We start from the raw sequence: 26714 nt of genomic DNA on the forward strand, positions 1-26714 counted from the left end.
AAGAAAAAAAAAAAAAAGTGTAGTCCCACCCTCTCCCCAGTTCCTTACCAAGTTGTTTTCATCCTGGAAGGCATAATGTAATGTGGTGATCCACTGGCTGTCCCCGTTCACCAGCACATCCCTCTCCTCCCGGAAGCACGCCGTCTGAGAAATGAGGTGAAACACATCATAGCAAGTCATTTCTCACAGTTATGAGTGTAAAGCCCACTTCTAGGCTGACCTCTAGAAAAACAGTGAAGAGTCACATGCTTATGGACTAAAACACATTTGTTGTTTTTAATACTTTCCCATGCCATGAATGAAAAACAGAAGAGGTTCTACTGTCCAGTGGGGATGAAGGACGACACCCCAGGAGAATAACGTAAATGGATGAATGAACCGAAACAAGTCAATGGGAAAAGCACATTGGCAATAGGTCTAAAAACCAAAACATTCCTAGGAAAATTCTTTCTGTGGCTTAGAACCACGTCAGTTGTATGGAATTCTAATCTGAAAATGCTGCCCACCTCAGCCCTTTTCAGCATCTCCCATTTGTTGAGGATCTTCATGGCAAACACTTTGTCTGCATTCTTGACCTTCACAACGGCCACCTGTGAACAAGAGCGTCGTTAGTGGTAGTAAAAACTCAGACAAATGAAGTGTGCACATTTCAAACCATCTGCAATGTCTTCTCTACCTAGCTCACACAGAGATCCCAGAAACCTTGGGGAGAGCTTGACATCAACTTTCGTTGGTAAGTTCCAAAACAAAATGCTCCTCAAAGAATGTAAAGTTTAGATGTGCTTATCACAACAAACAGAAAGAAGATGCACTGATCAGGCATAACATTATGACCTCCTCCTTGTTTCTACGCTCATTGTCCATTTTATCAGCTCCACTTACTGTATAGCTGCACTTTGTAGTTCTACAGTTACAGACTGTAGTCCATCTGTTTCTCTGATACTTTGTTAGCCCCTTTTACCCTGTTCTTCAGTGGTCAAGACCCCCATGGACCCTCACAGAGCAGGTACTGTTTGGGTGGTGGAGCATTCTGACAACACTGACTTAGTGGTGGTGTGTTAGTGTGTTGCGCTGGTACGAGTGGACCAGACACAGTAGCGTTGCTGGAATTTTTAAATACTTCAGTGTCACTGCTGGACTGAGAATAGTTCACCAACCAAAATATCCAGCCAACAGCGTCCTGTGACCACTGATGAAGGACTTAGAGGATGACCAACACAAACTGTGCAGCAGCAGATGAGCTATCGTCTCTGACTTTACATCTACAAGGTGGACTGACAAGGTAGGAGTGTCTAATAGAGTGGACAGTGAGTGGACACAGTGTTTAAAAACTCCAGCAGCACTGCTGTGTCTGATCCACTCATTCCAGCACAACACACACTAACTAGGGCTGAGAATGATCCACCACCCAAATAGTACCTGCTCTGTGAGAGTCTTTGGAGTCCTGGCCACTAAAGAACAGGGTAAAAGGGGGCTAACAAAGTATCAGAGAAACAGATGGACTACAGTCTGTAACTGTAGAACTACAAAGTGCAACTATACAGTAAGTGGAGCTGATAAAATGGACAACGAGTGTAGAAACAAGGATGTGGTCATTATATTATGCCTGATCGGTTTATGTCAATTCTATACATTTCTGTTTAAAGTACTAAAGTTCAATGTCTATTAAGGAGACCTGTGTAACTGCAAATGTCCTGAGTTGCCCCCCAAATCCCCATCCAACATTGTCATCAGATGCTGAGTCTATTCCAATCTTTGTGCTAAAAGATGTAGTAAAAGATGCTATTTAATTTATTTATAAAACTGCCATTTATCACAACAGTAAAATTACCCCTATTTTCACTATGTGCATGTCCTTTTCTGGACTTACATTTGAGATTTTTGCCTTATTTTAGTCGTTTGTTTAATATTTACTTACAATTCAGTTTTATTGACCCTGATGATTATGGTACCTGTTACTTTAACATGCAGTAAAATCTTTTATATGTGCACAGTGGTACACTCAGAAATGGTACAGATATTTTCTGTCGACTACTTGCATGAAATAAGTAACTTTATTGCACTGCGAATATATTACGATTTCATATTGCTCTAACGTACATGCAGTAGCTGCTCCTTTCTTTCAGTTTTGAACATGATTTTCCAGCTATGGCAGATTTAAAATCAGATCAGCATGGCCGTTATAGTTTTCAACTAGTCATGACTCGTAAGAGAAAAACTTGGCGACGGTGCATCTTGTACATGGTTTTGTAAACAGGGAAAATGGCTGTACGCTCGCATTTTATATGTCCGGTGTTTAGACGAAAGGCAGCAGACACAGTAGACATAGGCACTGTAGAAATATCTTAATACATTACAAGTTTCATCTCCCACCATAAAGCAGCCCCAGACTGTGGCCATTTACCTCTTTGTTACTTTTCAAAGACGAGCCTCAGCGCCACAGGCTGTGAGCAATGTCTGTTTACGACAGCACAGTAAACAGCTCAAAGATCCAAACTGAATCAATCTTAGCTGATACCTGATCCATTAAAATGTGCCTGTAAACGCCTAAAATGTAACAGCTCTAACAGCAAAAAACAGAAAATTCTAGGATATTCTATTATCCTTATTATACTTTTCAAACCTATTTTAAGACTTCATAAAACTTTTGAATGATCCACAGGAACATTTTTAACAAGCCCTCTCCCATAGATAGTCCATTGCTTAGGCATGATGCTTCACAACAGCAGTATAAATGGACCAAATGTCTGTCACTTTAGTTTAAGGACCCGGAGACCGCAATTTGCGGGCAAAATGGTAGCTCACTTCTAGTTTTCATAATTTCTGAACGGTTTAAGCTACAGACATGATCCACATATCAGGACGTTCAGCAGACCCGTCCCTATGTCAGAAAACTGTGATGCCAGCATCAGTGAGTAATTCAGCTCAGAAAAAATCCTGATACTATTGCTCTGCTTTTTGCCCATTCATATTCCAAAGGATTAACAGCAACATGATTCACACATCAGACTCTGCCTCACCATCCAGAGCGATTTCATCCACCTGTGACCATCCATCAACCAACAATCTAGCTCCAAAGTCACCCACAACTCATTTACATTTATGGCATTTGGCAGCTCTTATCCAGAGCAACTTACAATTTGATTATTTTACACAGGAAGGCCAAGGTGGTGTTAGGAGTCTTGCCCAAGGACTCTTATTGGTATAGTGTAGGGTGCTTGGCCTGGTGGGGGATTGAACCCCAGTCTACAGCATAGAAGCCAGAGGTGTAAACCACTACACTATGCCAACCCACTCTCTACTGCTATACTACATCTCTGCTTTTCTTTTAGCCTTCATATTATAAACAAAGGGTTAAAAATAGCGACATGATTCACACATCCGAACAGGAACCAGCCGTCACTAGCCAGAGTGAGAGAAATCAGCTCTAACATCCCAAAATCCAGAAATACAGCTCAAAACACAGCCTAACCACTGTAAAACCTACCATTAGATCTCTACTTTAGCCTTCATTTAGCAACAGAAGGGTTAAGGCCCTTAAAGACAATACAATGTCATTTACCTCATAAAACATCTAAAGTCATCTTGCGAATAGTGCTTTAAGCTGTTCACAAAGCTATTGCTTTTTAGATCCATTATGCAACACTACCTACTCCCTATGCAGGTAGCCGTGACGTACAGTGTTCCCAGCTACTCTTATGTGTTGGTATGGAAGGGGAATATGGTTCTTACACCATAAACTCAAATCACCACTGGAGGTTTCACTGCCTGCTGGAATACTAACATTGCAAAACATCGAGACACAAGACCAGTCCTGCAGCCGAGAAGGTCTGAAATGTCTTCACGCAGTCACCTCTGGAAGCAGCAACTCTACTGCTAAGGTAACATAACACTAATGCTCTGGCAACGTTTCTGTTCTCCTCAATGTGATTTGATCAGGGAGGGAGTACAGTACTCTTGGCTGTGTTTTCCCAGTGGTGGAACAGCCTTCAGCATTTGTTCTTCGCTTAGGGATGTAAACGATTAACCGGCAACCGACAAGTAAACAGATGTTCGACCAAGTTTGACTAAGAAAAGAGAACTTGCTTATATAACAATAGTTCATATATGCATAGGTGAGTTCACCATGCAAATGAGCAACGGTTCTGAATTGTACAACTAGTTGCACTGGCCTACTTTAACAAATGAAGCACAGGGAGAACATCTACAATAATGGCCTATAGAGAAAGCAAGCAGTAATAAAATGCTATTCATTTGTATCACAGAGAAAAGCAGCTTAAACCTGGAGTTCCTCAATTCAGCATGATGCCAACTACAGAATGTTACATCTATACGAACCAACTGACCACCTCATTATGTCCATTTTATCAGCTCCACTTACTATATAGGTGCACTTTGTAGTTCTACAATAACAGACTGTGGTCCATCTGTTTCTCGGCATACATTGTTAGCCGGCTTTTACCCTGTTCTTCAGTGGTCAGGACCCCCATAAGACCACTACGGAGCAGGTATTATTTAGGTGGTGGTCATTCTCAGCCCTGACATGGTGGTGGTGTGTTCGTGTGTGTTGTGCTGGTATGAGTGGATCAGACACAGCAGCGCTGCTGGAGTTTTGTGTCCACTCACTGTCCACTCTATTAGACACTTCTACCTCATTGGTCCACCTTGTAGATGTAAAGTCAGAGACGATAGCTCATCTGCTGCTGCACAGTTTGTGTTGGTCATCCTCCAGTCCTTCATCAGTGGTCACAGGACACTGCCCACCGGACACTGTTGGCTGGATATTTTTGGTTTTCAGTTCAGCAGCACTGCGGTGCATAAAAGCTTGAGCAGCACTGCTGTGTCTGATCTACTCATACCAGCAAAACACACACGCGCACGCGCACACACACGCGCACACACACACACACACACACACACACACACACACACACACACACACACACACACACACACACACACACACACACACACACACACACACACACACACACACACCCCAACACGACATCAGTGTTACTGCAGTGCTGAGAATGGCCCACCATCCACATGATACCTGCTTGGGGCTTGGGTGCCTGACCATGTTACAGGGTAACAAAGTATCAGAGAAACAGATGGACTACAGTCTGTAACTGTAGAACTACAAAGAGAACTTATACGGAAAGTGGTCAGTTGCTGTGTATGTTATAAATATATGATATAGGGAAGACTCCAAATGTACATGTAGGGAAAACACAAGATTTTTGGAGTCTACTAACAGTGTGCAAATTTTAGTCTCAGTCCAGCACCTGTTCAACATCCTCAAAGTACACTGCTCAAAAAAATAAAGGGAACACTTAAACAACACAATATAACTCCAAGTAAATCAAACTTCTGTGAAATCAAACTGTCCACTTAGGAAGCAACACTGATTGACAATCAATTTCACAGCTGTTGTGCAAATGGAATAGACAACAGGTGGAAATTATTGGCAATTAGCAAGACACACTCAATAAAGGAGTGGTTCTACAGGTGGGGACCACAGACCACTTCTCAGTACCTTTCTGCTTTCTGGCTGATGTTTTGGTCACTTTTGAATGTTGGTGGTGCTTTCACACTCGTGGTAGCATGAGACGGACTCTACAACCCACACAAGTGGCTCAGGTAGTGCAGCTCATCCAGGATGGCACATCAATGCGAGCTGTGGCAAGAAGGTTTGCTGCGTCTGTCAGCGTAGTGTCCAGAGGCTGGAGGCACTACCAGGAGACAGGCCAGTACACCAGGAGACGTGGAGGAGGCCATAGGAGGGCAACAACCCAGCAGCAAGACCGCTACATCCACCTTTGTGCAAGGAGGAACAGGAGGAGCACTGCCAGAGCCCTGCAAAATGACCTCCAGCAGGCCACAAATGTGCATGTGTCTGCACAAACGGTTAGAAACCGACTCCATGAGGATGGTATGAGGGCCCGACGTCCACAGATGGGGGTTGTGCCCACAGCCCAACACCGTGCAGGACGCTTGGCATTTGCCAGAGAACACCAGGATTGACAAATTCACCACTGGCGCCCTGTGCTCTTCACAGATGAAAGAGGTTCACACTGAGCACATGTGACAGATGTGACAGAGTCTGGAGACGCCATGGAGAGCGATATGCTGCCTGCAACATCCTTCAGCATGACTGGTTTGGCAGTGGGTCAGTAATGGTGTGGGGTGGCATTTCTTTGGAGGGCCGCACAGCCCTCCATGTGCTCGCCAGAGGTAGCCTGACTGCCATTAGGTACCGAGATGAGATCTTCAGACCCCTTGTGAGACCATATGCTGGTGCAGTTGGCCCTGGGTTCCTCCTAATGCAGGACAATGCTAGACCTCATGTGGCTGGAGTGTGTCAGCAGTTCCTGCAAGATGAAGGCATTGAAGCTATGGACTGGCCCGCCCGTTCCCCAGACCTGAATCCAATTGAGCACATCTGGGACATGATGTCTCGCTCCATCCACCAACGCCACGTTGCACCACAGACTGTGCAGGTGTTGGCGGATGCTTTAGTCCAGGTCTGGGAGGAGATCCCTCAGGAGACCATCCGTCACCTCATCAGGAGCATGCCCAGGCGTTGTAGGGAGGTCATACAGGCACGTGGAGGCCACACACAATACTGAGCCTCATTTTGACTTGTTTTAAGGACATCACATCAAAGTTGGACCAGCCTGTCGTGTGTTTTTCCACTTTAATTTTGTGTGTGACTCCAAATCCAGGCCTCCATTGGTTAATAAACTTGATTTCCATTGATGATTTTTGTGATTTTGTTGTCAGCACATTCAACTTTGTACAGAACAAAGTATTCAATGAAAATATTTCATTCATTCAGATCTAGGATGTGTTAGAGTGTTCCCTTTTTTTTTTTTTTGAGCTGTGTACTTGTGTTTCATCACGTTTCACTAAATGCGAACATAAACATGAACTGCAGTAAACCTGTACTTGTTTTGATTGGTGGGTGTCATTCCAGAATTCAAACAGCCACACCTAGTATCATATGAACGCTTAGTCATTTGAAAAATCACTCCATGTCTTTCAAATGAGCTCTATTTGAACTCCAGTTTGCATAGTTCTCGAACGCGTACAGAGGCCTCTAAGATCACTTTTGCTTCGTAATCATTACGATTCGCTAGATCTGGTGGGAGAGATGGATTGAGGCTTTAAACCCAACAACGCCCAAGACATTTGCTAAAAGTGGACACCAATTCAGAACCTAGGGTCGCTCAAACATACCAATCCAGCTTCAGCTTTCCGCCTCATTTAATCCACCAGGAGGTTAAGTATAACTGGTCCCAAACTAAACCTCTTTCCTTTCCCTGCACTTTTTCCCACAGCTTCACTTCCTTTATCGTGCTGTTCTGGAAATGGTCTTACACAAAAACGAAAAAAAATAAAAGGAGAATGAGTTTGTGCTGGGTTTCCATGAGCGGCTGATTCCAGCTGGATAGCACAGAGAAGGCCCAGGGACAGAAAAGCACAGCGGAGAGCGGCGTGTCTGACAGGAATTTTGCCTTTAAGGGAGGAGACTCAACTTGTTACGAAACTGACAGGAACAACATGCAATTTGTCTTTCTTATTAAACATGTTCAGCTGCCAATACAACAATAACAGAAACTGGAACATTTTAGAGATGTTACATGTAAATCATGTAAATTGTTTAAATTTTTTTTTTTTTAATACAGGGAGATTCACTCGAAAGAGGCCCCAAATATTCTGTTGTAGCTCCCATTAGGATGAAGCAATGTGAGACAAAAAAAAACAAACAAACAAAAAAAAACACACTAGATAACTTGTGCATGTAATCAATTGCATTACATGCGATGCTGGAAGTGATCTCCATTTTCTGCCAGACCACTGAAGGGGTCGGGGGTCTGCACCTGGAAGCTGAAAATGGAGGTTAATTGTCGCGACGGCTGTCCGGCACCTACCTCATCGCTCTGACGCAGAGGCATCCTGGCTTGTTCAAAGCTCCATATAAACGAGGGGCTCATTGCACATTGTTTCGTTTAGGGTGCTTCACCTTAGAGATATTACAGAATATTCCGGGCCTCTTTCGAGTGAACCACCCTGTAGTAGTGGTTATTTCCCAATGTGTAAAGTGACCATGCACATTTTAAATTCTACCCATTTATTTGCATTTACTGTCACACAGTGTTCATTATTATTTTAAAGTATTAATAAGGACTCCTAGTTTGTTTTCCAATACAGCACGGCATACACAAAAGGCTTTGCCTGCTTTGTTATCGTTCAATTAGGTCCATTTTTTGTTGTTTGGGTTCTGGAAAAAGCTCTTATTATGTGATGAATCATCAGAATGTTTGGTTTCAGGATATAAATCAACAGTAACGGCCCTAATCAGACGCAAGCCGTTCAATCTTTTGGAGCTGCGCTTGATGTGGGCACGCAGCTGGTGTGCTGCACACTTTCAGCTGGAAGGTTTCTTTCTGTTTAAAAAGGCAGAAATCTGAAGGCTTCAACCACAATGATGGAGGCTTAAGATTCCCTCCGTGTTAAAGCGACCCATCGGGGGGAGCTGGCATGGGTCGGGTGGCATGAAGCCGCTTTCTCAGTCACCATGAAATAAAACTCCAATAAAAAGGTCTGTTAAGCAAGCCATGGGGGTTTTAGCACCGGGCTCCTCTCCAGACCTCCCTCTAGTTCAAAGGGCCAACGCTGAACGGCCAAGGCCTTGGCATGTAATCCAATAGCACCGGCCTTTCTTGGCATGCTTACCTGTCTACCAAACATTCCCCTGTGACTACATCACGTTTGGTGACATTACGAAAATGCCTCGACTGCCTGAGGCTCTTTTGTACACATACTGCATGAGAAAAGTCTTTAACCCAACAACCAGTTCAACGTGGAAAGGAAATTCACACACTCAACTCCTCTTCTAGAAAAGAGACTCAGGAACTGTACCCACCAAGCTTATTAAAGTCATACCGCATTATCATTTTACCATATGACTGCATTTTAAATGACTAAACACCATACCTGTGACATTCTGAGGCCTATCCACACCTACCTGGATATCTGTGAGAGTGCAGTTCTTTTTCTCTGCATTTCTGTGCTAAAACTATGTATTTTAACCCTCATATTCTCAGGGTATATTTTGGTTTTTCCCATCTGAATTTACACGCTGAAATTGTAAGGCAAATTATTCAGTAACTGCATGAAAAAAAAATGTACATTTTTGTTTTTATTCATTTTGTAAAAGCCCCTTAAATGAACAGATAATGTGTTTGATGATCTACACATGTTGCTCTATGCTTACAATTTACTGCTGAAAGCCAAAAGTCTCAGACGCTCTTTGTATTATTTTATAAAAGTAATGCTTACAGAGCAGATCACTGAAGAGACGCCATCTGTTAATAGTTTACAGGCCAGATTTGGGGAAAAATGATTTTGTGTTTACGTTTCAGCTGTTCACGTATGCGCTGTTGCTAGGTAACAGACACAACAGTTTATTTTCGACTTCAATCGACAAAGTTAAGATTTCCTAACGTGAGATAAGATGCTGTAAGATAAGATTATTAACCTCTTATTCTCCAGGGTTTATTTTGTTTTCTCCATCTGAATTTACACGACCAAATCGTAAGACAAATTATTCAATAACTTCATGAAATAAATGTACATTTTAATTAATTTATTTATTTTTCTATTTTCTATTATGTTTCTTAAATGAACAGAACGTGTTTTATGATCTACACATGTTGCTCTATGCTTACAATTTACTGCTGAAAGCCAAAAGTCTCAGACGCTCTTTGTATTATTTTATAAAGGTAATTTTAACAGAGCAGATCACTGAAGAGACGCCATCTGTTTATAGTTTATAGCCCAGATTTGGGGAAAAACGGGTCGACTTTCAGTAGAAAAACAAACTGAGTTCAGCTTCTCTTATTATGAGGGTTTAAAATGATATCACTCATCTATTTGACTGGAAAGAAGAGTTACAGCCTCATACGATGCCCAGCTTCTGAATGTAGCTTATGAAATATGAAAGTTATGAAGAACATGACGAAGCACGTTTTGGAACCAAGGAGTTTAAGAGGCTCCCAATATCTGGATGTACAGGCCTAAACTGACCAGGCGGGTTTCTGTATGCACTACTAGCTGATGATCGGGACAGTCAGTCTCTATATATTTCATTTTTCTTCCCAATTTTCTCCCCAATTGAGTCACTGCCAAGTTCATCTGCGAGTCAGATCTCCCACCTTATCTCATAATGACAGAAGCACCAGAGAGTCTAACGCTCTGCATATTTCTAAATTATAGTGACACAGGAAAACATTCAAAATGACTACCTATCTGTTCTCATTCACTAAGTAAAGCAAAGCCAATATTTACAATGGACTGCATTTTTATGTAATTGGGTTAATGTATTAGTCTGCTGTTGTTGCATTACCATCCTTAAACACGTTAGGCTGATTTTGTTTATGCTGCATTTTAATGAGATTCTCTGAGGAATATTGAAGTTGTTTACATGGCCAGCTCTGAATGTTACAATGGCTTTTATGGGATGCTAAGGTCTTGTTATGGGAATTGAAATAACTCGCAGCATGTGCTGCGTGCATACCTCTCCAAACGCTCCTCGGCCGATCACTTTCAGGATCTCAAAGTCCTCTTTACGCAGGCGCATCTGCTTCACTTTGGAGGTGAAGGGTTTGGCTGAAGAAACAAAGACAAGACAAACAAGACTTATGAAATCATTGGTAAATTGAAAATAAGTGGATAACTGTCTAGCATTACAAAAGCTGGAAATTATGCAGACTTGTTAAAGGAACAACTTTGTTTTGCACTGGAGGCTAACAGGAGCTTTTGAATTCTGGATAATTCCAGGTGTTTAGCTGTTCTTCTGTCTCAGCTGCCGACTGAAAAGCTGCTCAGTGGTGACGACAGTTTGGGCATTTAGTGGAGTTTCATCTTCAGAGTCTGAACAAATCGGCTGTCGGTCAAATGTGATTTTAAAAGTGTCCGTTTTCTGTTTGTGGCAAAGTAATTAGTATAAACATTCAAATGGCTTTAGCGTCTCCTACAGCTGTCAAACTTGTTGCTTAGTAATGGAGTCTCAGCGGAGTGATACAGTGTTTGTCGCACTGTTATGGCAAAATATCAGCACAGTTAGAACGCCTCTCAACCAATCAGCTTCCATGGCCGGAACTAAATGTTGTATAATACAGAACAACAGTTCTTAAGCCTGTAATCTTATTTCCAGATAAGAAAATTGTATTACAGAAACATCCTAAGTTGCCAAAAATATCCTAAATATCTTCTTAGCTTTAAGACAAACCCCATAGCATCTTAACCTGTTTTAACCATCTGTTTCTACTGTTTTATACGGTGATGGGCAGCACAGTTCACTATAACTGGAATGGCTCTACTTTTACCTACATTAAACACGGAGCTTTGACTTGTGAGGTTTTTCTTTAAACAGCATTTTTTAAGAACTCAGATGCTGCAGACTCGATCTCCACCATCCCCTTTTATGTAAAGCAAATTGTTCAGTAACTTCATGAAATAAATGTAAATTATTTATTTATTTAGTAAAACTCAAATGAGCAGAAACTGTGTTTTATGAGCTACACATATTACTATATGCTTATAATTTACTGCTGAAAAACAAACTGAGTTCAGTTTCTTTTATTATAAGGGTTTAAAATGATATCACCATCTATTTGACTGGAAGGAAGAGTTACAGCCTCATACGACGCCCAGCTAATGAAATATGAAAGTTATGAAGAATATGACAAAGTCAAATTCCAAGGAGTTCAAGATCAGATTTGCTCCGGTTTTATGAATTTGTGATAAATCTTATCTTGACCTGTGGGCCCAGGTTCCCGTCACCCCTGCTGCAAACAATTCTCACAGTTTCTGTAGAATTACGCCGCTCACACCAACCACTCTGAATGACTTTGTTTACATGACGAAATTTTGTAGGAAATAAAAAAAAATAATAAAATGGCTTTTCTTTAAAAGCCTCTCTACGGCATCAAAAGTGGTTCTTTATGGAATTGCCTGAAATAAACTTTCTAGCACATCTATTTTGAGAGTGCAAGGTGGATCACACCAGGGCGGCCCCACATGTTCCAGTGTCATGCAAGCCCAGCCCTCAGAATGTGGGAACTGAGGAAGGCGGGAGCTGATATCAGACCAACGGTGTGATAAGGAGAAAAGTCGGCAGCCTTTTATCCATGTCAACCATACAAATCCAAGGCCCACGCCTCCTGCTAGTAGCTTATCCATCATCACCATCATCACTTAGTTATACAACTCCTTTCCCATGCTTTACAATCAAAGAACATCAACACAAACAACAACAAAACGACAATACAGATAAACATTCAAGTATAAGCGAAACAACAACACCACTACAGTGAAAACAAGTTAGGCCCAATCCCATTTCTTCTTTTTTCCCCTACCCCTTGTTGAGTGTCACCCTAACCCCTTGGAATTGAGTTACAGTGGGCAGTGGTTGAAATCTTGCCCTACAAAATGGGACCCTCAAATAAATTAAAAACATAACAAAAAAAAAAAAAAAAAAGAAAAAGAAAAAAAGATTAAAAAAAAAAAAAACAAACAGAAAGAAAAAACCATATTACTTCATTAACAGCTATTAGCGCTGCTCTGTAGGCAACTCAGCCAGTCTTCACTGATGCAGTGATGGCAGAGAAAGGGGAAAGTTTGGCTCCTCACTGCTGGGCTTTAGTTACATTTAGGGCATCATATGTTTTCTAAGAGAGGAATAAGGCAGCTATTTATAATCGCCCACCGTTAATTCTTTAGTGATACGATGCTGAAGACAGATATTCACCAGATTCTTGCTTGAATTTTCCCTTTCCACCTTAATTGGTGCAGCAGTTACATTCTGGCGCTTCAGGTGTCAGAAATGCTGAGTCTTTAAAAGAGATTTAAATGAGGATAGAGAGGTGGCATCCCGGATACACTGTGGGGGAGTATTCCATAATTTGGGAGCTACTACACTAAATGATCGACCACCCACATCAGTCAATTTAAATCTTGGAACATGGAGAAGGCCTAAAATTTGCAAACTTAAAGTACGGGATGGCACATATAGATGAAGAAGCCAGACTGTGCAAACCTATATATGTAATAACGAGAACCTTGTACTGCACACTGAGTGTACTGGGCACCCAATGAAGACTCTGAAGGACCGGAGTGAAACATAGCAGTAGTCTAGCAGTGATGCCACTAATGCATGGACAAGTGTTTCTACATCAGCTTGGCTGAGAAATGGTTGGGGACGAGAAATATTACGAAGACGGGGAAAAGCCATGGAAACAATAAGATAAGACAGGAATGTCAGGTTTATTCACAGAAAAAAAAGCAAAAAAGCTACTGAAACTCATGAAACTCATGAAAGTTTGATATAAAAACGATGAATCTTTTGGACGCCCCCCCCCCATAATAATTATCGCGCAACAATGCCATACCTTACTTAATGACCTTACAAGTTTTTCTTGTGTACAGATGTTTTAATCCACATGGTAAAACATACTACCAGCAAGCTCAGGAGGAGGTGCAAATCGCCAATCAACGATGAGCTTATAGGATAAGACATCACTGTTGCTATGGCAGTGCTGGATTTTGATCCAGAAAATTTGGGGGGGTGTTGGAGAGTTTAGGGAAATGTCTTCTGAAATTAAACAAGCGGGTCAGCCCCTCAGCCCCTCCGCACGGATTTAGCTCATATATGGCACCAGCAATGGAAGGGTGGGAACATCAAAGCCTTCCATGCTCAGAGATTTAAGCGGAACCACACAATGCGAAGCCAGGCTATAGGCTCAGCCCAAACATGCAAATGCATGTTACCGCATGCTGTCAGTTATGGCATACTGTGTCATTTATTCTGTGGTGGTCCAGGCCCAGTTTTTTTTCTTATTCTTCCCTGCTGTAACTAAATACACAGACATATCGAAAATGATTAAATGTATGTTTTTTAATTCTACATCAACCTTAACTTTATTTTAAACTTTATATGAAGGGGGATACGGCAAAAATATAACATCACAGTACTGAAATGCATCTTCATGATACACATACACATAACATTATGACCTTGTTTCTACGCTCATTGTGCATTTTATCAGCTCCACTTACTGTGTAGGTGCACTTTGTATGAGTGGATCAGACACAGCACTGTTGCTGGAGTTTTTAAACACTGTGTCCACTCACTGTCCACTCTATTAGACACTCCTACCTTGTCAGTCCACCTTGTAGATATAAAGTCAGAGACGACAGCTCATCTGCTCCGGCACAGTTTGTGTTGGTCATCCTCTAGTCCTTCATCAGTGGTCACAGGACGCTGTTGGCTGGATATTTTTGGTTGGTGGACTATTCTCAGTCCAGCAGCGACACTGAGGTTTTTAAAAACTCCAGCAGCACTGCTGTGTCTGATCCACTCAGACCAGCACAACACATACTAACACACCACCACCATGTCAGTGTTACTGCAGTGCTGAGAACGACCCACCACCCAAATAGTACCTGCTCTGTGAGGGTCCATGGGGTCCTGACCACTGAAGAACAGGGTAAAAGGGGGCTAACAAAGTATCAGAGAAACAGATGGACTACAGTCTGTAACTGTAGAACTACAAAGTGCACCTATACAGTAAGTGGAGCTGATAAAATGCACAAGCAGAGCAGTAGGGCCACAAATTAGAGATGGCATATTGGTATCAATGGATTTCAGTACTGGTATCAGCAGAGCGAAAGCATCACCAGAGATTGGAGGGGAAGAAAGGAATGAATCTGATCAAGTCCTGTATCAAATCTATTATAACACTCATTCACACTGCTCAAAGAGACACTGTTAGCTGTGAATTTCTTCCTGTGGTGTAGTGAAGTATTTGAAAAGTTTGAGCATGGTAGCCTACTTTCAGAAGCTCATCTTAAGCCCAGTGCATCAATGATAAACAGCTTATTTTAAAGTGCAGGGTTTTTAAAAGGTATCAGTGACATCAAAAAAAAGAAAAAGAAAAAAATAAGACACTCAATGTTTCCATATTAGCATCGGTGTTGGAAAGAAAAGTGGTATTGTGCCATCATTAGTCAGTTACTTGATACTAAGCAGTTCATGTGGATAATAAACACTGGTTGTTGCTGTCTACCCCGTGATGTAGGGGTGTAATGACACTCTCAGCCCACGATTTAATTCAACTCACAATATTCAGTGATTCAGTGATTTGTGAGTCAGCGTTTTCACAATACAGGGTGAGTCAAAAGATGCATCCTATTTCAAAATGATTTATTTTACTTGTAAATTGTTACAAATCAATGCAGTAAACTGTAAATGGTTTAAATGAGCATAAGGTGTATTATGGAATTTTACACATGCTCAGTATGAACCTCCTCCAGCTGCATGGACATCACAACATCAACACCCTAGTCAAATTCATCCCATACTGGATCGAGCATGTTGGGTGTCGCTGCACTCACAGCTCTTTCAGTGTGATTTCGGAGATCATCCAGTGCTGTGGAACCAACGACGATCGCTCTGAGCTGTTATGACGGATTCACTATTATTGAAGTGGAGAACACAAAATGCTTTCTGCTCAGGGGTCTCACCTCCTCGCAGACTGAAGGGAACCATCTTCCACTGTCAGTCAGAAACTCTATGACCCCCTCTTACATTTGGTATGTGGCGAAATTGAGTAAAGCTGCATTTTGAACAAACTAACTGATGACTATAATTGTGTTTGTTGCCCAACTTACCAACGACACTATAGCTGGCAATGTGAACGTAGCTATACTTTGACAAAACCACCATGTGCCTCTCAGGCATCATCATCATCCCGGCAGCACAGACAGGCTGCCACACAGCATTTCATGAGTCCAGCTTTGCATTTAGTGCTGTGATTACACAAGACTTCTGACCCACAGTGTAATCTCATAGACTAAACACAATCAGAGCAGCACACTTCCATGCCACAGATTACATCACTGACCGCTCTAGCACTAGCGCAGTTCAGCTTTCAGGCAATTCATGGTGATGAAGCTCTGACATAAGTGCAGTCACACAGCTTGACTACAGTAAGTCGGAGAACAGTGACAGTGTGAACAGACAAGAATCCCCCCCCACCCCCCCACCCCCAGTGAAGGTAAGGCTGTTAAGCAGGAAGGTCATCCTTAATTACACTAATAAATCAGCAATCCACTAATTAAAGGGCTCCAACAATAAAATAAACAATTCATTATGTGGCCACATTGCACATGTATAATGATGTCCATCATGTTCCGACTGCAGGTGTCACATCTGATCTACCGCCCAAATCTGACTTTGTCGTCTTGTGGTTCACATGAACTTTTTCACTGTGACCTGTCGCACAGTAGTATGAACAAATCACTGACCCGCACGTGCAAAAAAGCACCCATCCACCCGGCACGCTCATCCAGCAAAACACAGCTGCCCTCTCCCTTTGCTTAAGATCAGTAGACGACTTCCACCTAACAAACACAAGCTGCGCAAACAGCTACTTTAAACCTGAAAGACAAGCAGCAGATGTCAAAAGGACCAACGCTGGACAAAGACCACAGAAAAGAGTAAACATGGTGAATTTCTGTCCTTGTTTTAACTGAGGAATCCGATCAAACCGAGCAAGGAAGCTCACCATCTTAAGCTCAGCTATCGTGAAGAAAGATATCAAAGAGGCACAAACTCGGCGATATATACTGGTTAAAGAGACAGTTCTGCGTGAGGTTCCTGTGACTCTTCTGCTCCTCCTTTTTTTTTAATAATACATCAATTTAACATAACAGTTCACTTGATTTCATGAGTTAGAAAACGCCAGGCCTATTTATTTGTGCTGCTCGTGCAAGTCGCTCATCCTCCAGAATGAAATGATGTTTCAGAATCAGCTGATTTTTTGCCTTAAAACAAGAAAATGGCAATGGGACAATGTTTTGTTTTTATTTTAGCAAATCTGCGTTTCAGTTGTATGACATAAACCAGGCATGTACACTCCTGCAGTATTTGACTGTTTGTGCTAAATAGATTAGATTAAGTGACCCTTATTAGTCCCACAATGGGGAAATATCATCTCCATATTTTAACCCATCCGTACAGTGAAACACAGTGAGCAGCCCTATCCACAGCACCCGGGGAGCAGTTGGGGGTTAGGTGTCTTGCTCAAGGGCACTTCAGTCACGTACTGTCGGTTCAGGGGATCGAACTGGCAACCTTCTGGTCACAGGGCTAGTTCCCTAACCTCCACCCCATGGCTGCCCCATAGCCAATTTCCCCTTACTTGTAATGCACACTGAAACTCGTTATTTAAATAGTCAACTGATTTAAAACAGAAAATTAAGAAGTCAGTTTGGCCAATCGAAGCACAAATAAAAGATGTATATATTGCAAGATTGGCTAATAAAAGTACTGAAAATGTGCTAGTGTGTTTCATGTCTTGTGTTAGGCTAATAAAAATCGATCCAAAAAAAAAGTAAAAATTGTTACATTTAAAAGTGTGTTTAAAGTGCGTTTCGCACACTGCCATTAGATCACATCTGTGTCACACACGAAAAATTAGATCAGATTTGGGCCAATTTTACATGCAGTGTGAAAAGAGCTTTAAAAATAAATAATAAAAAAAACAATTAGGAAAAGGTAAAACCTGCACTATCATCATGGAAATTGCCTACAGATAGTTGTTGCTGACTCATCAAGAAGATACATTTCAAGTCCCATGTGTCAAACACAAGGCCCGCAGGCCAAATCCTATTCAGCCCACAAAATTATTTTAATTTTCTATTATAATTAGCCTGTTTCACCCCGAGATGCACTACAGTCCCCATCAGGCACTACAATATAGTGTGTGTTCTCACCCCCTTTCCCCAACAATTATCTATGGGCCAGCGGTTCCACAAAAAGAAAAGACAACCTAAACAAATCATTTTTATTCAGAATTATTCCTGAATACGTTATCAGTGCCGACTTTGCTGTTGCAGTGTTTGGCATGTTTTGAATAAACAAATGCTCAACCCTTTTAGAGACGGAGTTCGACACCTGTGTTTTCAGTGCTGATTTTTGGTTGATTCAGGTGAATCAAGTAACCGTGACAACACTTCTGTAAAATAAAGAAAAAGCACAAAAGCAAAGCAACCCAGGAAACGCTCCCAGTGTCTGCTACCTGCCAGAAATTGGACTGCATTCATATGTATAACCATGAATATGAACATAATAATATAACCAATTATTAATATAACCAACAACATTAATATAACCCAGTTCTAATTTGGATCATCTTGAAACTCTTACTCCTAGAGCTCGGCTCTCAAGACAGTGAATGTAAATACTGGTATATATTCAATACGTGTGGATCCAGTGAAAACGCATAGACACAATGGGACTCTACCCTCTCACTTTGCAACAGGGACTGCAGGGTAATTAATATTGCTGCTGGGTGACGCTGCACTAAGCTTTATCTAGCAACGGAACAATGGCCATATAGTAACCGCACACCTTAATGACTCCATAGAAAGAAAATACAGTCACGCCAAACATAGCAACAGTTGCCATGACAAAGGGGAGTGTGAAGCAATGTGTAATGTTGTAAAGGCTCAGCAGCAGCAGTCCGTCAACCTACTGCCTGTTCCTCAGCTCACAGACTTAAAGAGGTGTTATTGTGGCAGAGGTTCACAGAGCAGGGGCAGAACACAGAAATCAAAGATATTCAATAATGAAACTGAGTTTTGAGTCAAGCAGCTGTATTGTGGGACTGGAAAAACATGTCTGCCTCTCTCTCGCTCTCTCTATCCCCCAGCCAGACTGGTTGAGGGAGTGCGTGAGAAGTGTAGTGTTCGAGTGTAAATTTGCCCTCCCTTCAGCTGGGGACAGGGGTGTGTACAGTATGGGATGCGGAGAGGCCTAAGAAGCATGCAGGCTTGCATGTGTGTCCGTGCGTGCGTGCGTGCGCTCTCCCACAACTCTGGCAAGGGGACATCTGGAAGCCATAAGAGAGATTATTTACGGCCGCAGTGAGGTAACGACACAAAAATGCCGCCTCCAGGAGAACGCTTCCCAGCTCCCACAGACCTGGGGATGGCCTCCCCCTGCTGCTATCCCGAGGTTAGAGGCCTTCAGCAGGGCACTGAATCAGCATGACCGTCTGGCAGGGCTGCCTTTAATATGACTTTATTGTAATATTACATGGCTGTGTACCACTAACATAATACAGCCTCAGGGAAAGTCATATTCATGCTAGTCTCATGGAAACAATCAAACGCATGACAAAATGACTGACATTGAATCCGGTGTACATGCACACCTCTCAGAAACTGAAGAACTCAGTGTTCTGAACCTCTGTATTTCTACTAAAGTACTGAGTAGGTCTGTTACGATCATGATATTTCAACTTGTACTGATAATTTGCTGAATTAATAACTGACTTTGTCTGTTTTGTTTTATACAACTAATGGACAAATCTAAAGCAGCCAAATTAGCTTACTAGCCAATTTCAAGTCAAGTCACGTCAAGTTCCCTAGCCTTTTCCTGTAGGCTGGGCATTAGTAAGATATTTTAGCACTTCTGCGATAAATCACATCGCTGTATGCTTTTCTGTGCGTATTATGAATATCGTCAGCACTTAAAAAAAACACAGACCGACGGTTTCATTAAAAAGAGAGCACAGCTAGGCCTGTTCGACTGGAGTTTGTGTGATCCTTTTAATAAAAATCACTGTATTCATATTTTTTAATAGTGAGATATATATATATATATATATATATATATATATATATATATATATATATATATATATACATACATACATGCATATACATACATATATATACATACACACACACACACACTGTGCCCACACACTGTCCACTCTATTAGACACTCATGCCTTTCCATCTACAAGGTGGACTGACAGAGACGATAGCTCATCTGCTGCTGTGCAATTTGTGTTGGTCATCCTCTAGTCCTTCATCAGTGATCACAGGATGCTGGTCGGTGGGCTATTCAGTCCTACAGTGACACTGATGTGTTTAAACACTCCAGCAGTACTGCTGTGTCTGATCCACTCAGACCAGCGCAACACACACTAACACACCCCCACTACTTCAGTGTTACTGCAGTGTAGAGAATGATCCACCACTCAAATAGTACCTGCTCTGTGAGGGTCCATGGGGGTCCTGACCACTGAAGAACAGGGTAAAAGGGGGCTAACAAAGTATCAGAGAAACAGATGGACTACAGTCTGTAACTGTAGAACTACAAAGTGCATCTATACAGTAAGTGGAGCTGATAAAATGGACAATGAGCGTAGAAACGAGGTGGTCAGAATGTTATGCCATGACAAACTAACATACTGAAGACACAAGAAAACGAGCCTCCATCAGCATACAGTGTCACTGGTTAGCTGTAGTTTCAGCTCCTTAACTCACCCAAGACAGTCTCTTATGTTACTCATCCCATATGAAAATCTATTTACCCTCTTCTGACATTTCTGAATATTTTCCTCTGGGTGATGCTAAATGTTTGTGCAACACCAGTGCTGTCACCTAAAAAAGATAAGGCACAGCACAATAACCTAAGCCAAATGTTTTTCTTTTCCTTCTCCATGATTAACCACATATCCATTCATGAAACCTTACAGATTGGTGTAGCGTGGTGTGTGGCCCTGGCAGGGAATAAAGCTAACGTCTGCTGTGCAGTATACAGATACAGTCCAAACTGACCAACAGTTCTATACTGTCACGAGTGTCACCAAACAACAACAACAACAACAACAACAACAAACACTTTTTTTCTATTTTTATTTTTTATCATTTGAGCCCAGCAGCTGCCGTTTATATTGTGCTTCATGACAGATGGACCAACAGAAATGCTTTAAAATTCTATTTACATTAACGGTCAAGAATGTCTGTGCCTTCTCCTGCAAAGTTAGTATTTTGGACAGCAACAATATGTAACAAACACTTGCTGTAATAAACAATATTCTACAGTTATATGAATGCATATTGAATACTTTATAATGATCTAGCACATGGCTCAGCCAACTGGGTTTTTTCCCTGTATAATTAGATTTTTATCCCAGATGAACTCGCTCCGAACAAGATTATGAATATTTTTGGGCCAAGCATCTGAGAACTGCTGTCCTGTTACCACAGGGACTTCAGTGCAGAGGGAACTGGTCACTGCTTCCAGCTTGCCTGGCCCCTCAGAAGCAGGAACTGAGACAATTCTCCTGGGGTTATCTTCATATCCAGTAGCTTACGGCGCTCCTTTGATGGATTACAAATGTAAATCAAAGCTGCGCACTTTTATTCCTTGGAAGAACTGGAAGCTGTGATGCCGGCTGATATTACAAGATCTGGTCAAAAATCAAGCGTTGAGTAACAAGCCTGCGATCCACGCCTGTGGGCATGGAACACCATGCGGTTTGTGTCTATGATAGGGTGCTGGAATGAGCTGTGAATTATTCATGAGATCCACACGTATGGAAACGTGCACGAGAATCACTTTCATACTGGATAAACATGCAGCGGGGCGTTAAATTGGGTTTAATGCAACACCGAACACCCACAGCACCGAAATTTCCTAAGCGATGTGTGCCCCTATAAGGGACCACCGATCTCCTATAGAACCCGAAAGGCATGGTGGGATGGTCCCAGACCTTGGGGGAGAAGACGACGCGTCTCGATGTCTGTGAGCGCACAAACAGGATATTCCCAAAGTACAAAAAAAAAAAAAAAGAGAGCGAGAGGAAGACTCAGTAAAGAAAGAGAAACAAGGCGATAAGATCTAGATTGTGTCAAGAACTCCTGTGTGAACGCTCATCCAAGAAAAATGCAAACAGAGCGGCCCCGCTAAGGATCCCTAGCCTTGGTCAGAAACTCTAGGGAGCCACGCTGGACGAGTGCCAGAAGCATAGTCACCGTTTCGGTAGGTGCGGAAAGACTAGCCAGAGCTGCCCCTTTAACACAGAGAGCGCTATGCTAAAAATGCTATGCAGAAAGGCCGTTCCAAATAAAAGGCGGAAACTCGGCGCGATTATCATCAGATCAAAAAGTTTAAAAACAGACTGACTACCACACATCAAACACATTCCCGCTACAAATGACAGAGCAAATGCATGGGGGTGTTTTCAGTACAAGTCACTTCATGAGAAAACAAAGGGAGACTGGAGGCTCTGAAAACGATATTTCAATCTGAAGGCAAATTACAGCAGAACAACATTTTTAACTGAAAACATGTGCCTCACAATGAAATACACTGGAAATGTGGATACCCACTAACACGGTTAGAAATGAAGGTACACGTTTCGTTCATCAAGGTAAAAACGTTAAATGTTCCCTCAAAGGTGCAGCAGTGGGTTTCCGGTCCGATAGTGCACCTTCAATAAGTTTTTCCAAGTGAAAAGTTCGTATCTGTACCTTTTCATAACCGAATGTTTTAAAACAGAGCATTAAAATAAAAGCCTGGAGTCAACGGATTTCAATCCGATTTCAACGGATAATGGTCCAGTTATGTTCCCTGACAAACGGTACTGAGACGGACCATTGAGGGTCCCACCACAGTGACAAGAGGGGAACTGCCGCAGTGACAGTTTAGCACCTTTAATTCTGAGAGTGTGCCAACGAATATTTTTTCACTGTAGATTAGCCACGCTTTCTGTATCATGTGTCCAACCAAAGCGACCTCCTCTCGTTTCTCCTATCCATGTACAAACAAATTTGGGATGGGTGGAACATGGAGATGTAGAATTTGGGATGGGTGGAACATGGAGATGTAGAATTTGGGATGGGTGGAACATGGAGATGTAGAATTTGGGATGGGTGGAACATGGAGATGTAGAATTTGGAGAATATTCCCAAGCTTGTACAAGGCTACACCTGTGCTAAGGCCAAAAGCTGAAGGCCAAAAACCAACAAAGAGAAGCAGGAGCAGAGATGTGCTGACCTATTTGAACTCTTTATATCAACTCAATCTGACGGTCAAGGTCGATCGGACATCATACTCCATTTTCCGTCCATTATAGTGACAAATATCTTTTATTTAATTGTTTATTTTTACTCATTTTCTCTTGAATTTATTCGTCTCCAATTCCACCCTCTAGTTAGGACTCCCCCTTCACACGATACCACCAGCGCTTGGAGGATGTAGGCTAGTACAGGCGTCCTCTGCTACTTTGAGCCGACGCAACGTTACTGGACAGCTGAATGCACTCGGAGGAAAGCTCCAACTGCCAGTTCTGCTACATCAGCTAATAGACGCCTGCGCTCGATAGCATCACATTCAGTAACGGGGGGGGGGGGCATCCTACCCACTCAGAGAGCAAGGCCAATTATGCTCTCTTGGACTCCCAGCCACGGATAGAACACCAGGGATAGAACTTGCAATCCTCTGACTGCAGGGCCAACACGCGACACATTCCTGAGTGAACCAGGGATATAAGGGAGGGTTTTAGAGATAGCTCAGCATTTTCTCCTCAATGATGTGATATCAGTTTACATTATTCTTCCCCACCCACTGGTGCACAGTGGCGTAATCAAAATTCAGAGATGAGCACAAGTCTTTACACTTTCATAGAAGATTGCACAAAAGTACACACTTTTAAATGATATAATGAATCATGATCAATATGACCAAGGAGATGAAGCAAAAAGGTAAAAAGGTCCATTTGGATCAGGTTTTCTTTAAAAGGAGTGAGAACAATGATCTAGAACAGTGGTTCCAACAATACTTCTACAACCTCGGTCTCATCACCGCACCTGGAGAGTGAAAGGCTTTTTGATCATGAACTGAAGTCGTCTTTAATAGCACACAAATCAATTAGTCTTATCCGCCAGGCCTTTTCAGACACAACCGCAACACCTGCTTTTATACGGCACCAAATGAGTCCAGGGGTGCCAGGTCCAGCAAAAATGTCCAGTTCTATGTGCTTAAAACTTGCCCACCAGAAGCCCAAAATATGAAGTAACTGCAAAAGAAACATTAGTCAGCTACATCAGTGCTCATGCAAGCCTAAGATGGGTTTGTATTCTATGAAGGATTTTTCAAATGACGGTAATTTAACTGTAAGTATAAAGCATAAAAGAAATCTTCTGTCCGCTCTGTTCCATTTTATTCAATGACATTTTGTTATTATTTCATTTTTAAATTCAATCACAGCTGCACAGCACTGCGTTTGGTCACGCCTCTGACTTTATTGCGGATCGAATGGATCTAAAATGAAAAAGTATAGCATCTAACAAACTCCTCCTCCTCCTCCTCCTCCTCCTCCTCCTCCTCCTCCTCCTCCTCCTCCTCCTCCTCCTCCTCATCATCATCAATACAGTGTAACAGAGGCATAGAATACCACTGCGGACTGCCACGCATCAACGGCTGGAAAGAAACACGGTTTATATAAGTAAAATGGGGAGGGATGGGTAAAGCAAGAGGAAAGTGGGAAGAAATGCCGTCTTGGCCATCACAAGAATCATCAAACGCATCGTTCTTGTCAAACAGTCTGGCTTGATAAAAATGGACAACATGAGCGCCACTGATTCCTATTCTTAGCCATATCTTCAAGTGTATGAAGCCATGCATGACCATGGTCTTTCGGGCCCCATCCAGGGAGACGGGAAGCTCCCACTTTACCTAGATTTTTAGTGCTATTCTTCATGCCTCTGGACCAGGTCATGGGTTGACCACCACGAGGCTTTTTCCAGTCCTTTCCTGCAGTAGAGAACAATACCCGCTTTGGTAGTCGAGTTTCTTCCATTCGCAGGGTGTGCCAGAGCCAATGCAGTCTAGCTAGTCGGAGGCTCACTTCTGCATTACCCACCTTATCACTTAGTCTTACTTTAGCTAACTGACGAAGACAATTGTGATCGAATACTGCTAAGCGTCGCGAGTCTTCGACACGCATCGGCCATGTCTTGCACCCATAAAGAAGGACTGGACGTACGGCGGCATTGTAGACACGCCCCTTATCTTGGAGCGACAACCTAACAAACTGATAGGTGTTAAAAAGTTATGCTGCCACTCTGTAGGAAACTCAGCATTCCAGAAGTTTCTGGACCTGCAACTTTTGGTATGTTTACTTCTACTGCAGTCACTATCAGTCTCTGAAGAGCACGTTTTATGTGAGTAAAGTTTTGGAAAGTAACTTTTCCAAATGCCGCTTCTAGACGTCTTACATGGACCAGAATAAGCACACATGTACTCATAAACCTTTCTGCAGACTACATGCATAGAAATAAGTTCCTTCTATTTTGTCGCTGTTAGCTAATGTTGATATCCCCTTGTAAGCGCACATAGCGCTGTGGAAAGTCAGAGACCACCCTTCATTTTCTTAATTTCCAAGCAAAACAGCCATTACGTGAAGGTTAATCATTTTTCTGGAGTTCGAAAAAGAAAAGATAGAGAAAATGGGCCCCTAACAACCACATAATACTTGCTAGGCCACCAAAGCGGTTTCCATCAGATAAATAGGACTTTACAGCTTTCAGCTTTGAGATATAGGAGAAAATCAAGCTCCACTCTTGCTTCAGATCTGATACAAATCTACAGAATAGGTTGACCACACCTCAATATCACTAGCCACACTTACATGTTACCTAATAATCAAAACTAATTAAAAATCCGATTAATAGCTCAACTGGAAAATAATACATCCATACACACACACACACACTTCAGTCTGAATAGACTAGTCCTATTGATGAAATGCGAAATACATTTTCTATCCGACTGAACGAGGTGGGCAAAGCTATAAATAATCGCTTAAATAGAGGAATATTAACCGTGTAAATGCCTGAATCTGATTATATTCCCAATCAGAAAGTTTAAGCACGTTCTGCGCATGTGCGTCACGTCATAATGAAAGTTTATAAGGCTCAACAAGGCAGAGCAGAAACATCTGCAGAGGAGACGAACTTTATGCTTTGAACTTTAACTCTTAAACTCCTTGAGTTCCACTGGTGATTCCAAAATGCACTTCGTCATGTTCTTCATAACTTTCATATTTCATAAGCTACATCCAGAAGCTGGGCGTCGTATGAGGCTGTAACTCTTCTTTCCAGTCAAATAGATGGTGGTGTCATTTTAAACCCTTATAATAAAAGAAGCTGAACTCAGTTTGTTTTTCTACTGAAAGTCCACAAATCTGGGCTATAAACTATAAACAGATGGCGTCTCTTCAGTGATCAGCTCTGTAAACATTACTTTAATAAAATAATACAAAGAGCGTCTGAGATTTTAGGCTTTCAGCAGTAAATTGTAAGCATATAGTGATATGTGTAGATCATAAAACACATGTTCTGTTCATTTGAGGGGAGCATTTAGAAAAAAAAATTAAAATTAAAATAAAAATGTGCATTGATTTCATGCAGTTACTGAATAATCTGCCTTACGATTTGGTTGTGTAAAGTCAGATGGACAAACCAAAATACACCCTGGAGAAAAAGACAGCGGTGGGACGGACATCCAGCTTAGGGGTCTCAGAACGTGACGTCTTCATCTCGCCACCTCCTTAATACATGTGAAGGACGTTTTTCTGAGTCCGACATCATTTTAAAGAAATAAAAAAAACAACGCGCCAACTGGAACCTCATCTCATTATTACTGGACTTCATGTGATGCTCGTTGTCATGGTAACGTTTACTCTAAGCGGTTCTCTATGGATGCACATCTTTTTGGATCTGATTACTTGTAGTGCGCACATGTAAATGGAGGTTTTCATCAGGTTGCTGAGTAGAGT

The 26714-nt window shown here is 42.0% G+C and overlaps 1 protein-coding gene across 8 annotated transcripts in view; it reads right to left on the minus strand.

The window, feature by feature from the left end:
* cdc42bpab (CDC42 binding protein kinase alpha (DMPK-like) b) overlaps window positions 1-26714 on the minus strand; it is a 132766-nt gene that overhangs the window by 84287 nt on the left and 21765 nt on the right. For all 8 annotated transcript variants that reach the window (XM_037538148.1, XM_017720198.2, XM_017720193.2 and 5 more), the window contains exons 2-4: window positions 10586-10677; window positions 507-590; window positions 49-144 (exon numbers count right to left, since the gene is read on the minus strand). In XM_037538148.1, coding sequence (XP_037394045.1) covers window positions 49-144; window positions 507-590; window positions 10586-10677 — 272 coding nt within the window. The remainder of the gene's footprint in view (window positions 1-48; window positions 145-506; window positions 591-10585; window positions 10678-26714) is intronic.

The sequence above is a fragment of the Pygocentrus nattereri genome, chromosome 4, assembly GCF_015220715.1.
Source record: "Pygocentrus nattereri isolate fPygNat1 chromosome 4, fPygNat1.pri, whole genome shotgun sequence".
NCBI lineage: Eukaryota > Metazoa > Chordata > Actinopteri > Characiformes > Serrasalmidae > Pygocentrus > Pygocentrus nattereri.